At 47.5% G+C, this 12,646-nt stretch overlaps 1 protein-coding gene across 5 annotated transcripts in view; it reads right to left on the bottom strand.

The window, feature by feature from the left end:
- ST3GAL6 (ST3 beta-galactoside alpha-2,3-sialyltransferase 6) overlaps positions 1-12,646 on the bottom strand; it is a 358,764-nt gene that overhangs the window by 70,625 nt on the left and 275,493 nt on the right. For all 5 annotated transcript variants that reach the window (XM_063956263.1, XM_063956267.1, XM_063956266.1 and 2 more), the window contains one exon: positions 10,709-10,809. In XM_063956263.1, the coding sequence (XP_063812333.1) occupies positions 10,709-10,809 (101 nt within the window). The remainder of the gene's footprint in view (positions 1-10,708; positions 10,810-12,646) is intronic.

Genomic DNA, 12,646 nt, shown 5'->3' with positions numbered 1-12,646 from the left:
TTGTAGGAGGGGTACCTTGATTATCACCTGCTGGGAATACAGCTTGTGAATGGCTTCCCATACCGCCTCCCTGTCGGAGGGAGATGTCGGTAAAGCAGACTTTAGGAAACGGCGAAGGGGAGACGTCTCGAATTCCAATTTGTACCCCTGAGATACCACCTGAAGGATCCAGGGGTACACCTGTGAGTGAGCCCACTGCACGCTGACATTTTTGAGACGGGCACCCACCGTGCCTGAGTCCGCTTGTAAAGCCCCAGCGTCATGCTGAGGACTTGGCAGAAAACGGGAGAGGGCTTCTGTTCCTGGGAACTGGCTGTTTGCTGCAGCCTTTTTCCTCTCCCTCTGCCACGGGGCAGAAATGAGGAGCCTTTTGCCCGCTTGCCCTTATGGGGCCCAAAGGACTGCGCCTGATAATACGGCGTCTTCTTATGTTGAGAGGCTACCTGGGGTAAAAATGTGGATTTCCCAGCCGTTGCCGTGGCCACCAGGTCTGTTAGACCTACCCCAAATAACTCCTCCCTTTTATAAGGCGATACTTCCATATGCCTTTTGGAATCAGCATCACCTGACCACTGTCTTGTCCATAACCCTCTCTGGCAGAAATGGACAGCGCACTTACTCTTGATGCCAGTCGGCAAATATCCCTCTGTGCATCACGCATATATAGAACTGCATCTTTAGTCAGTAATATACTGTCCCTATCTAGGGTATCAATATTGTCAGTCAGGGAATCCGACCAAGCCACCACAGCACTGCACATCCAGGCTGAGGCGATTGCTGGTCGCAGTATCACACCCGTGTGAGTGTATATACATTTTACTGCTTTCTGTCAGCAGGTTCCTTAAGGGCGGCCGTATCCGGGGACGGTAGTGCCTTTAGACAAGCGTGTGAGCGCTTTATTCACCGTAGGGGGTGTTTCCCAACGTGCCCTATCCTCTGGCGGGAAGGGGTATGATGCTAATAACTTTTTATCGGGGGAAACCCACGCATCATCACACACTTCATTTAATTCCTCAGATGCAGGAAAAACTACAGGCAGTTTTTTCTCACCCAACATAATACCCTTTTTAGTGGTACTGGTATTATCAGAAATGTGTAAAAACATTTTACATAGCCTCAATCATGTAACGTGTGGCCCTACTGGAAGTCACATTCGTCTCTTAATCGTCGACACTGGAGTCAGTATCCGTGTCGGCGTCTGTATCTGCCATCTGCGGTAACGGGCGTTTTAGAGCCCCTGATGGCTTTTGAGACCCCTGGACAGACACAGGCTGAGTCGCCGGCTGTCTCATGTCATCAATCTTTTGTAAAGAGCTGACACTGTCACATATTCCTTCCATAAGCTCAACCACTCAGGTGTCGACTCCCTAGGGGGTGACATCTCCATTACAGGCAATTGCTCCGCCTCCACACCATTTTCCTCCTCATACATGTCGACACAACGTACCGACACACAGCACACACACAGGGAATGCTCTGATAGAGGACAGGACCCCACTAGCCCTTTGGGGAGACAGAGGGAGAGTATGCCAGCACACACCAGAGCGCTATATATATACAGGGATAACCTTATATAAGTGTTTTTCCCCTTATAGCTGCTGTTTTAAGTATTAATACTGCGCATAATTAGTGCCCCCCTCTCTTTTTTAACCCTTTTCTGTAGTGTAGTAACTGCAGGGGAGAGCCAGGGAGCTTCCCTCCAACGGAGCTGTGAGAGAAAATGGCGCCAGTGTGCTGAGGATATAGGCTCCGCCCCCTTCTCGGCGGCCTTTTCTCCCGTTTTTCTGTGGAATCTGGCAGGGGTTAAAATTCATCCATATAGCCCTGGGGGCTATATGTGATGTATTTTCGTCAGCCAAGGTGTTTTTATTGCTGCTCAGGGTGCCCCCCCCTAGCGCCCTGCACCCTCAGTGACCTAAGTGTGAAGTGTGCTGAGGAGCAATGGCGCACAGCTGCAGTGCTGTGCGCTACCTTGGTGAAGACAGGATGTCTTCTGCCGCCGATTTTCCGGACCTCTTCTTGCTTCTGGCTCTGTAAGGGGGCCGGCGGCGCGGCTCTGGGACCGGACTCCGAGGCTGGGCCTGTGTTCGGTCCCTCTGGAGCTAATGGTGTCCAGTAGCCTAAGAAGCCCAATCCACTCTGCACGCAGGTGAGTTCGCTTCTTCTCCCCTTAGTCCCTCCATGCAGTAAGCCTGTTGCCAGCAGGTCTCACTGAAAATAAAAAACCTAAAACTAAACTTTCACTAAGAAGCTCAGGAGAGCCCCTAGTGTGCACCCTTCTCGGCCGGGCACAAAAATCTAACTGAGGCTTGGAGGAGGGTCATAGGGGGAGGAGCCAGTGCACACCAGGTAGTCCTAAAGCTTTACTTTTGTGCCCAGTCTCCTGCGGAGCCGCTATTCCCCATGGTCCTTAGGAGTTCCCAGCATCCACTAGGACGTCAGAGAAAAGATGTGCAGGCGTTTACAATATATACCTGTATTAGAGATGGCATTTTAAATATTTGTTAGAAAGCAATTTGGTATTCACACTTTGCTTGACTACCAGCTCAGAATCAGCCCTTGTTTATGTAGGTTGACTCGGTCTCTACAGACATCTAAAGATGGTCATACACTGAATGCTAAAAGCATTCCAATAAGCCAATGAAACGACCACAGCACAGTATATGGTCAGGAACAATATCATTCACCATATGAAAGTGGCAGAAAAATTGTCTGAACAATTTGGTTTGGTTATCAAAGCTGTCCGAATCTCACGTCATTAGTTCAACCAACTCCATGCTGTGACTGGTGAACATCTTCATGGATCTAACAGTGGGGCAGATGTATTAAGTCTGGGATAAAGAAGTGATAACGCAACAGCCAATCATTATGGATTTGAAAAACTACAGGAGCTGACTGGCTGGTGAGTTATCACCTTGCACTTATCACTGCTTTATCCCTTCTCCAGGCTTAATACATCCTCCCAACAGTATGAAGCTGCTCCGATCCTGGGTTCGACGCTCCTCCTCTCATCTGTCGGAACATCAACGCTAATCCCACAGTCTATGTCCAGCTTTGCTTTGTTATATCGCCTATTCCATATATTTCTTATATACCAAGGATATAGACAAAAATAAGAATTTACTTACCGATAATTCTATTTCTCGTAGTCCGTAGTGGATGCTGGAGACTCCGTCAGGACCATGGGGAATAGCGGCTCCGCAGGAGACAGGGCACAAAAATAAAGCTTTAGGATTAGGTGGTGTGTACTGGCTCCTCCCCCTATGACCCTCCTCCAAGCCTCAGTTAGGATACTGTGCCCGGACGAGCGTACACAATAAGGAAGGATATTGAATCCCGGGTAAGACTCATACCAGCCACACCAATCACACCGTATAACTTGTGATCTGAACCCAGTTAACAGTATGACAAACGTAGGAGCCTCTGAACAGACGGCTCACAACAATAACAACCCGAATTTGTTTGTAACAATAACTATGTACAAGTATTGCAGACAATCCGCACTTGGGATGGGCGCCCAGCATCCACTACGGACTACGAGAAATAGAATTATCGGTAAGTAAATTCTTATTTTCTCTAACGTCCTAAGTGGATGCTGGGGACTCCGTCAGGACCATGGGGATTATACCAAAGCTCCCAAACGGGCGGGAGAGTGCGGATGACTCTGCAGCACCGAATGAGAGAACTCAAGGTCCTCCTCAGCCAGGGTATCAAATTTGTAGAATTTTGCAAACGTGTTTGCCCCTGACCAAGTAGCAGCTCGGCAGAGTTGTAATGCCGAGATCCCCCGGGCAGCCGCCCAGGATGAGCCCACTTTCCTTGTGGAATGGGCCTTGACAGATTTAGGTTGTGGCAAGCCTGCCACAGAATGTGCAAGTTGAATTGTGCTACAAATCCAACGAGCAATCGTCTGCTTAGAAGCAGGAGCACCCATCTTGTTGGGTGCATACAATATAAACAGTGAGTCAGACTTTCTGACTCCCGCCGTTCTTGAAATATATATTTTCAATGCCCGGACCACGTCCAACAACTTGGAATCCTCCAAATCGTTAGTAGCCGCAGGCACCACAATAGGCTGGTTCAGGTGAAACACTGACACCACCTTAGGCAGAAAATGAGGACGCGTCCGCAGTTCTGCCCTGTCCGTATGGAAAATCAGATATGGGCTCTTATATGATAAAGCCGCCAATTCTGATACTCTCCTGGCTGAAGCCAGGGCCAGTAGCATGGTTACTTTCCATGTAAGATACTTCAACTCCACCGATTTGAGCGGCTCAAACCAATGGGATTTGAGAAAATCCAAGACTACATTAAGATCCCACGGTGCCACTGGGGGCACAACCGGGGGCTGTATATGTAGTACTCCTTTTACAAAAGTCTGGACTTCAGGAACTGAAGCCAATTCTTTCTGGAAGAAAATCGACAGGGCCGAAATTTGAACCTTAATGGACCCCAATTTGAGGCCCATAGACAATCCTGTTTGCAGGAAATGTAGGAATCGACCCAGTTGAAATTCCTCCGTGGGGGCCTTCCTGGCCTCACACCACGCAACATATTTCCTCCAAATGCGGTGATAATGTTGTGCAGTCACCTCCTTCCTGGCTTTTACCAGTGTAGGAATGACCTCTTCCGGAATGCCTTTTTCCCTTAGAATTCGGCGTTCAACCGCCATGCCGTCAAACGCAGCCGCGGTAAGTCTTGGAATAGACACGGTCCCTGCTGAAGCAGGTCCCGTCTTAGAGGTAGAGGCCACGGATCCTCCGTGAGCATCTCTTGAAGTTCCGGGTACCAAGTTCTTCTTGGCCAATCCGGAGCCACTAGTATCGTTCTTACTCCCTTTTGCCGTATAATTCTCAGTACTTTTGGTATGAGAGGCAGAGGAGGGAACACATACACTGACTGGAACACCCACGGTGTTACCAGAGCGTCCACAGCTATTGCCTGAGGGTCTCTTGACCTGGCGCAATACCTGTCCATTTTTTTGTTGAGGCGGGACGCCATCATATCCACCATTGGTTTTTCCCAACGGTTCACAATCATGTGGAAGACTTCTGGATGAAGTCCCCACTCTCCCGGGTGTAGATCGTGTCTGCTGAGGAAGTCTGCTTCCCAGTTGTCCACTCCCAGAATGAATACTGCTGACAGTGCTATCACATGATCTTCCGCCCAGCGAAGAATCCTTGCAGCTTCTGCCATTGCTGTCCTGCTTCTTGTGCCGCCCTGTCTGTTTACGTGGGCGACTGCCGTGATGTTGTCCGACTGGATCAACACCGGCTGACCCTGAAGCAGGGGTTTTGCCAGACTTAGAGCATTGTAAATCGCTCTTAGCTCCAGTATATTTATGTGAAGAGACATCTCCAGGCTTGACCATACTCCCTGGAAGTTTCTTCCCTGTGTGACCGCTCCCCAGCCTCTCAGACTGGCATCCGTGGTCACCAGGACCCAGTCCTGTATGCCGAATCTGCGGCCCTCTAACAGATGAGCACTCTGCAACCACCACAGAAGAGACACCCTTGTCCGTGGCGATAAGGTTATCCGCTGATGCATCTGCAGATGTGATCCGGACCATTTGTCCAGCAGATCCCACTGAAAAGTTCGTGCGTGGAATCTGCCGAATGGAATCGCTTCGTAAGAAGCCACCATCTTTCCCAGGACTCTTGTGCATTGATGCACAGACACTTTTCCTGGTTTTAGGAGGTTCCTGACAAGTTCGGATAACTCCCTGGCTTTCTCCTCCGGAAGAAACACCTTTTTCTGAACCGTGTCCAGAATCATTCCCAGGAACAGCAGACGTGTCGTCGGGGTCAACTGAGATTTTGGAAAATTCAGAATCCACCCGTGTTGTTGCAGCACTAGTCGGGTTAGTGCTACTCCGTCCTCCAGCTGTTCTCTGGACCTTGCCCTTATCAGGAGATCGTCCAAGTAAGGGATAATTAATACGCCTCTTCTTCGCAGAAGAATCATCATTTCGGCCATTACCTTGGTAAAGACCCGAGGTGCCGTGGACAATCCAAACGGCAGCGTCTGAAACTGATAATGACAGTTTTGCACCACGAACCTGAGGTACCCTTGATGTGAAGGGCAAATTGGGACATGCAGGTAAGCATCCTTTATGTCCAGGGACACCATAAAGTCCCCTTCTTCCAGATTCGCTATCACTGCTCTGAGTGACTCCATCTTGAACTTGAATTTTTGTATGTACAGGTTCAAAGATTTCAGATTTAGAATAGGTCTTACCGAGCCGTCCGGCTTCGGTACCACAAATAGCGTGGAGTAATACCCCTTTCCCTGTTGTAGGAGGGGTACCTTGACTATCACCTGCTGAGAAAACAGCTTGTGAATGGCTTCCAATACCGTCGCCCTGTCTGAGGGAGACGTTGGCAAAGCAGACTTTAGGAACCTGCGAGGGGGAGACTTCTCGAATTCCAACCTGTAACCCTGAGATACTACCTGCAGGATCCAGGGGTCCACCTGTGAGCAAGCCCACTGTGCGCTGAAATTCTTGAGTCGACCCCCCACCGCTCCTAAGTCCGCTTGTAAGGCCCCAGCGTCATGCTGAGGGCTTTGCAGAACCCTGAGAGGGCTTCTGTTCCTGGGCAGGGGCTGCTTGCTGCCCTCTCTTACCCCTTCCTCTGCCCCGAGGCAGATATGACTGTCCTTTTGTCCGCTTGTTCTTATAGGACCGAAAGGACTGCGGCTGAAAAGACGGTGTCTTTTTCTGTTGGGAGGGGGTCTGAGGTAAAAAGGTGGATTTTCCGGCAGTTGCCGTGGCCACCAGATCCGATAGACCGACGCCAAATAATTCCTCCCCTTTATACGGCAATACTTCCATATGTCGTTTGGAATCCGCATCACCTGACCACTGTCGCGTCCATAAACTCCTTCTGGCAGATATGGACATCGTATTTACTCTCGATGCCAGAGTGCAAATATCTCTCTGAGCATCTCGCATATAAAGGAAAGCATCCTTTAATTGCTCTATAGTCAATAAAATACTGTCCCTATCCAGGGTATCAATATTTTCAGTCAGGGAATCCAACCAGACGACCCCAGCACTGCACATCCAGGCTGAGGCGATGGCTGGTCGCAGTATAACACCAGTATGTGTGTATATACTTTTTAGGGTAGTTTCCAGTCTCCTATCAGCTGGATCCCTGAGGGCGGCCGTATCAGGAGACGGTAACGCCACTTGTTTTGATAAGCGTGTGAGCGCCTTATCCACCCTAGGGGGTGTTTCCCAGCGCGCCCTAACCTCTGGCGGGAAAGGGTATAATGCTAATAACTTTTTTGAAATTAGCACTTTTCTATCTGGGTTAACCCACGCTTCATCACATACATCATTTAATTCCTCTGATTCAGGAAAAACTACAGGTAGTTTTTTCACCCCCCACATAATACCCCTTTTTGTGGTACTTGCAGTATCAGAGATATGCAAAGCCTCCTTCATTGCCGTGATCATATAACGTGTGGCCCTACTTGAAAATACGTTTGTTTCATCACCGTCGACACTAGATTCAGTGTCTGTGTCTGGGTCTGGGTCGACCGACTGAGGTAAAGGGCGCTTTACAGCCCCTGACGGTGTCTGAGACGCCTGGGCAGGTACTAACTGGTTTGCCGGCCGTCTCATGTCGTCAACTGATTTTTGTAATGTGCTGACATTATCACGTAATTCCATAAACAAAGCCATCCATTCCGGTGTCGACTCCCTGGGGGGTGACATCACCATTATCGGCAATTGCTCTGCCTCCACACCAACATCGTCCTCATACATGTCGACACACACGTACCGACACACAGCAGACACACAGGGAATGCTCTTATCGAAGACAGGACCCCACTAGCCCTTTGGGGAGACAGAGGGAGAGTTTGCCAGCACACACCCAAGCGCCATAATATATATGGGAACAACCTTATATAAGTGTTGTTCCTTATAGCAGCTTAAATATATCAAAATATCGCCAAAAAATGCCCCCCCTCTCTGTTTTACCCTGTTTCTGTAGTGCAGTGCAGGGGAGAGTCCTGGGAGCCTTCCTCACAGCGGAGCTGAGCAGGAAAATGGCGCTGTGTGCTGAGGAGAATAAGCCCCGCCCCCTATTTCGGCGGGCTTTTCTCCCGGAGTTTTAGATATCTGGCATGGGTTAAATACATACATATAGCCTCAATGGCTATATGTGATGTATTCTTTTGCCATAAAGGTATTAAATATTGCTGCCCAGGGCGCCCCCAGCAGCGCCCTGCACCCTCCGTGACCGCTTGGTGTGAAGTGTGTGACAACAATGGCGCACAGCTGCAGTGCTGTGCGCTACCTTCATGAAGACTGAAGAGCCTTCTGCCGCCTGTTTCCGGACCTTCAATCTTCAGCATCTGTAAGGGGGGTCGGCGGCGCGGCTCCGGGACGAACCCCAGGGTGAGACCTGTGTTCCGACTCCCTCTGGAGCTAATGGTGTCCAGTAGCCTAAGAATCCAATCCATCCTGCACGCAAGTGAGTTGAAATTCTCTCCCCTAAGTCCCTCGATGCAATGAGCCTGTTGCCAGCAGGACTCACTGAAAATAAAAAACCTAAAAACTTTTTCTAAGCAGCTCTTTAGGAGAGCCACCTAGATTGCACCCTGCTCGGACGGGCACAAAAACCTAACTGAGGATTGGAGGAGGGTCATAGGGGGAGGAGCCAGTACACACCACCTAATCCTAAAGCTTTATTTTTGTGCCCTGTCTCCTGCGGAGCCGCTATTCCCCATGGTCCTGACGGAGTCCCCAGCATCCACTTAGGACGTTAGAGAAATAGTGGAACATTAAGAGGCATAAAATAAAGTCTTCCCATGGTATAATGTCACATGACTGCTTAAGTATGCTCCGAGGCTGGTTTTACACCAATATGCCTCGAAAGTAGGAGAAGAGCAAATGTACAAGTCTTTCATACACATTGATGTTGCAAATCATTGCGTACGCCATCAATAGATGGTGATGACAAAATTGCTCCCAATGCTGGCAGTGGGGACCCTGCAAAGCCTTATAGACACTCCGGGTTCTAAGCTGGATGAAGGAGTCATGCGCAGACCTGCGCCACGCATGTGCATGACACAGCAGCAAAGGACATCGCAGAGGAGGGGGACAGTCACTGGACCTCGCCGGAGAGGTAAGTAATCTTAAACACCAACGAAATATGCTAATGGTATAAAAACTTGTTGTTAAATGAGGCCCTTATTCTAAATATTTAAATGTTTTGCCGAATAAGTAACTTAAATGTACACATTTTATGTGCTAATGAAACTATCCTTACACCAGCTCCTGCTATCACCACAACAAATCTGCTAGGTTGCTTATTTAGTGGCTTTTCGCACTTTATTTCCGGACATCAATGGAGGTCACAAGAGGTAAAACCATGCACAAACATTTACTCATGCAATGATCCTCTACTACCACTTTGTTTTACATTATAAAAAAACAACACTCTTGTGCTGGAACAAAAGGAAACGTTGAAATGATCTGGTGTGAACGCAAAAGAATCTGCACAGATTAGTATCCAAGCAATTAATCTCTTACCACCAAGCACAGAAGTTTGCAAAACCTTCATCACAAAGGTAAACATGCATGCAATACCTTCAACTGTGTAAGAAATATGACCGAACCCTGAACACCACATGTAAGACGGAGGAACCTTTAACGCATGCAGCAACAGAAAGCTTAATTACGTGGAACTTTGTTGTACATACTGTCTAGACGTGCACAAACAGCAACTACTGTGTTTCGGAAGCATCACTCAGCCTCTTTCTGGTTACTATGGATATGAGTGAGAGCAGTATAGAAAGAATTCTGAAACATTTAGATACAATTTCCAATTGCGGGACCCAATTTCAAATGTCGGTTATGTAGCAGACTGTGGGAGGAATGTATCAAATCTTCTAAGCAGTGAAGTGAAGAGGACAAGTGAAGAAGTTGCCCATAGCAACTAATCAGCATCTAGCTAACATTTCTGAAGTACCGTCTGTAAAATGATGGGTACAAGCTGATTGGCGGCTAAGGGCAACTTCTCCATTTGTCCACTCATTAGAAGGTTTGATGCATCTCCTCATATATGGCCATAATACCTAATCACTATTACAAATGTATTTAGTGCTGGCAAGTCCCTCAAATATTGTTATTTTACTTTGGAAGAACACTATCAGTTGAATATTTCATAACTTCCAATTGTGTATATATATTTCTAATTGTATACCTATTCTAAATATGTGTATACTTCTGTATATTTGACAATTTTAAAAAGCACTAGGAAAAAAAAAAAAAGGGAATTTCAAGTCCGTCGTCGTGCACTTAGATAGATTAAATATTAACTGCAACAGAGCTAATATGTTCTTTCCCAGAAATACCAGACAGTCGCCTCAGTGATTCATAGTTTTCGGACGGTATGCTGCACTAAGTACATGACATTAGCACTCGTGACAGAGTCCTGCCTGGACTGTGCTAATACAGACGGAAGTGTTGGGGAGCAGACAGGCAACTATAAGCCTGCATACAGTACTCTGCTAGCCAGAGGAAACTAAAGAAACAGCCACTCTGCACCATCTAAAAGATCATAGCTACAAAGTTGTATTGGTAAATACGAACAAATTTAATGGAAATATCTGTTAGTGACTTAAAAAATAAATAATAATAATAAAAAAATAAAAAAAACACAGAAAAGCTCTGCAAAGCAAACAGAGAACTTACCTCCTCTCCGGGTTCCATAAGGTAGGTCAACTTTATTAAACCCATGAACTGCAGATTGTTTCAAGTAGTCATCACACAGAAAAGGCGTGATCTCAGATATGCTGTGGAGAGAGCAGTCACATTAATGGGATCTTGCACGTGGTCTCTCGCCGGTTAGTATTAATTATATAGTTACAGCAAGGCGACCGGTTACATACATACAAATTTTCTGAACACGAATTAGATATGTATATATATATATATATATATATCTATATATATATATATCTATATCTATATACAGGGTGATTCAAAGGTCACAGTACACCCTCTTGTTTCAAAACCTGTGCAGAAAATGGGAAAACGGATTTAGTTTCAAGATAGCTGATTTCAAGATGGTGCACGTTCCGTATATACTCACCCACACCTTATTTTCCCATTTCCTGCACAGCTTTTGAAACAAAAGGGTGTACTGCGACTTTTGAATCACCCAGTGTATGTATATTATGTATATTTTATTATATATATATATATATATATATATATATATATATACGCTGCTCAGAAAAATAAAGGGAACACTTAAACACATCCTAGATCTGAATGAATGAAATATTCTTATTAAATACTTTGTTCTTTACATAGTTGAATGTGCTGACAACAAAATCACACAAAAATGATCAATGGAAATCAAATTTATTAACCCATGGAGGTCTGGATTTGGAGTCGCACTCAAAATTAAAGTGGAAAAACACACTACAGGCTGATCCAACTTTGATGTAATGTCCTTAGAACAAGTCAAAATGAGGCTCAGTAGTGTGTGTGGCCTCCACGTGCCTGTATGACCTCCCTACAACGCCTGGGTATGCTCCTGATGAGGTGGCGGATGGTCTCCTGAGGGATCTCCTCCCAGACCTGGACTAAAGCATCCACCAACTCCTGGACAGTCTGTGGTGCAACGTGGCGTTGGTGGATGGAGCGAGACATGATGTCCCAGATGTGCTTAATTGTAATTGGATTCAGGTCTGGGGAATGGGCGGGCCAGTCCATAGCATCAATGCCTTAGTCTTGCAGGAACTGCTGACACACTCCAACCACATGAGGTCTAGCATTGTCTTGCATTAGGAGGAACCCAGGGCCAACCGCACCAGCATATGGTCTCACAAGGGGTCTGAGGATCTCATCTCGGTACCTAATGGCAGTCAGGCTACCTCTGGCGAGCACATGGAGGGCAGTGCAGCACCCCAAAGAAATGCCACCCCACACCATTACTGACCCACTGCCAAACCGGTCATGTTGGAGGATGTTGCAGGCAGCAGAACGTTCTCCTTGGCGTCTCCAGACTGTCACATGTGCTCAGTGAGAACCTGCTTTCATCTGTGAAGAGCACAGGGCGCCAGTGGCGAATTTGCCAATCTTGGTGTTCTCTGGCAAATGCCAAACGTCCTGCACGGTGTTGGGCTGTAAGCACAACCCCCACCTGTGGACGTCGGGCCCACATACCACCCTCATGGAGTCTGTTTCTGATCGTTTGAGTAGACACATGCACATTTGTGGCCTGCTGGAGGTCATTTTGCAGGGCTCTGGCAGTGCTCCTCCTGTTCCTCCTTGCTCAAAGGCGGAGGTAGCGGTCCTGCTGCTGGGCTGTTGCCCTCCTACGGCCTCCTCCACGTCTCCTGATGTACTGGCCTGTCTCCTGGTAGCGCCTCCATGCTCTGGACACTACGCTGACAGACACAGCAAACCTTCTTGCCACAGCTCGCATTGATGTGCCATCCTGGATGAGCTGCACTACCTGAGCCACTTGTGTGGGTTGTAGACTCCGTCTCATGCTACCACTAGAGTGAAAGCACCGCCAGCTTTCAAAAGTGACCAAAACATCAGCCAGAAAGTATAGGAGCTGAGAAGTGGTCTGTGGTCACCATCTGCAGAACAACGCCTTTATTGGGGGTGTCTTGC

The sequence above is a fragment of the Pseudophryne corroboree genome, chromosome 2 (genome assembly GCF_028390025.1).
Source record: "Pseudophryne corroboree isolate aPseCor3 chromosome 2, aPseCor3.hap2, whole genome shotgun sequence".
In the NCBI taxonomy this organism is placed as follows: Eukaryota; Metazoa; Chordata; class Amphibia; order Anura; family Myobatrachidae; genus Pseudophryne; species Pseudophryne corroboree.
The sequence above is the reverse complement of the archived record's forward strand: the minus strand, read 5'-3'. Positions and strand labels throughout refer to the sequence as shown.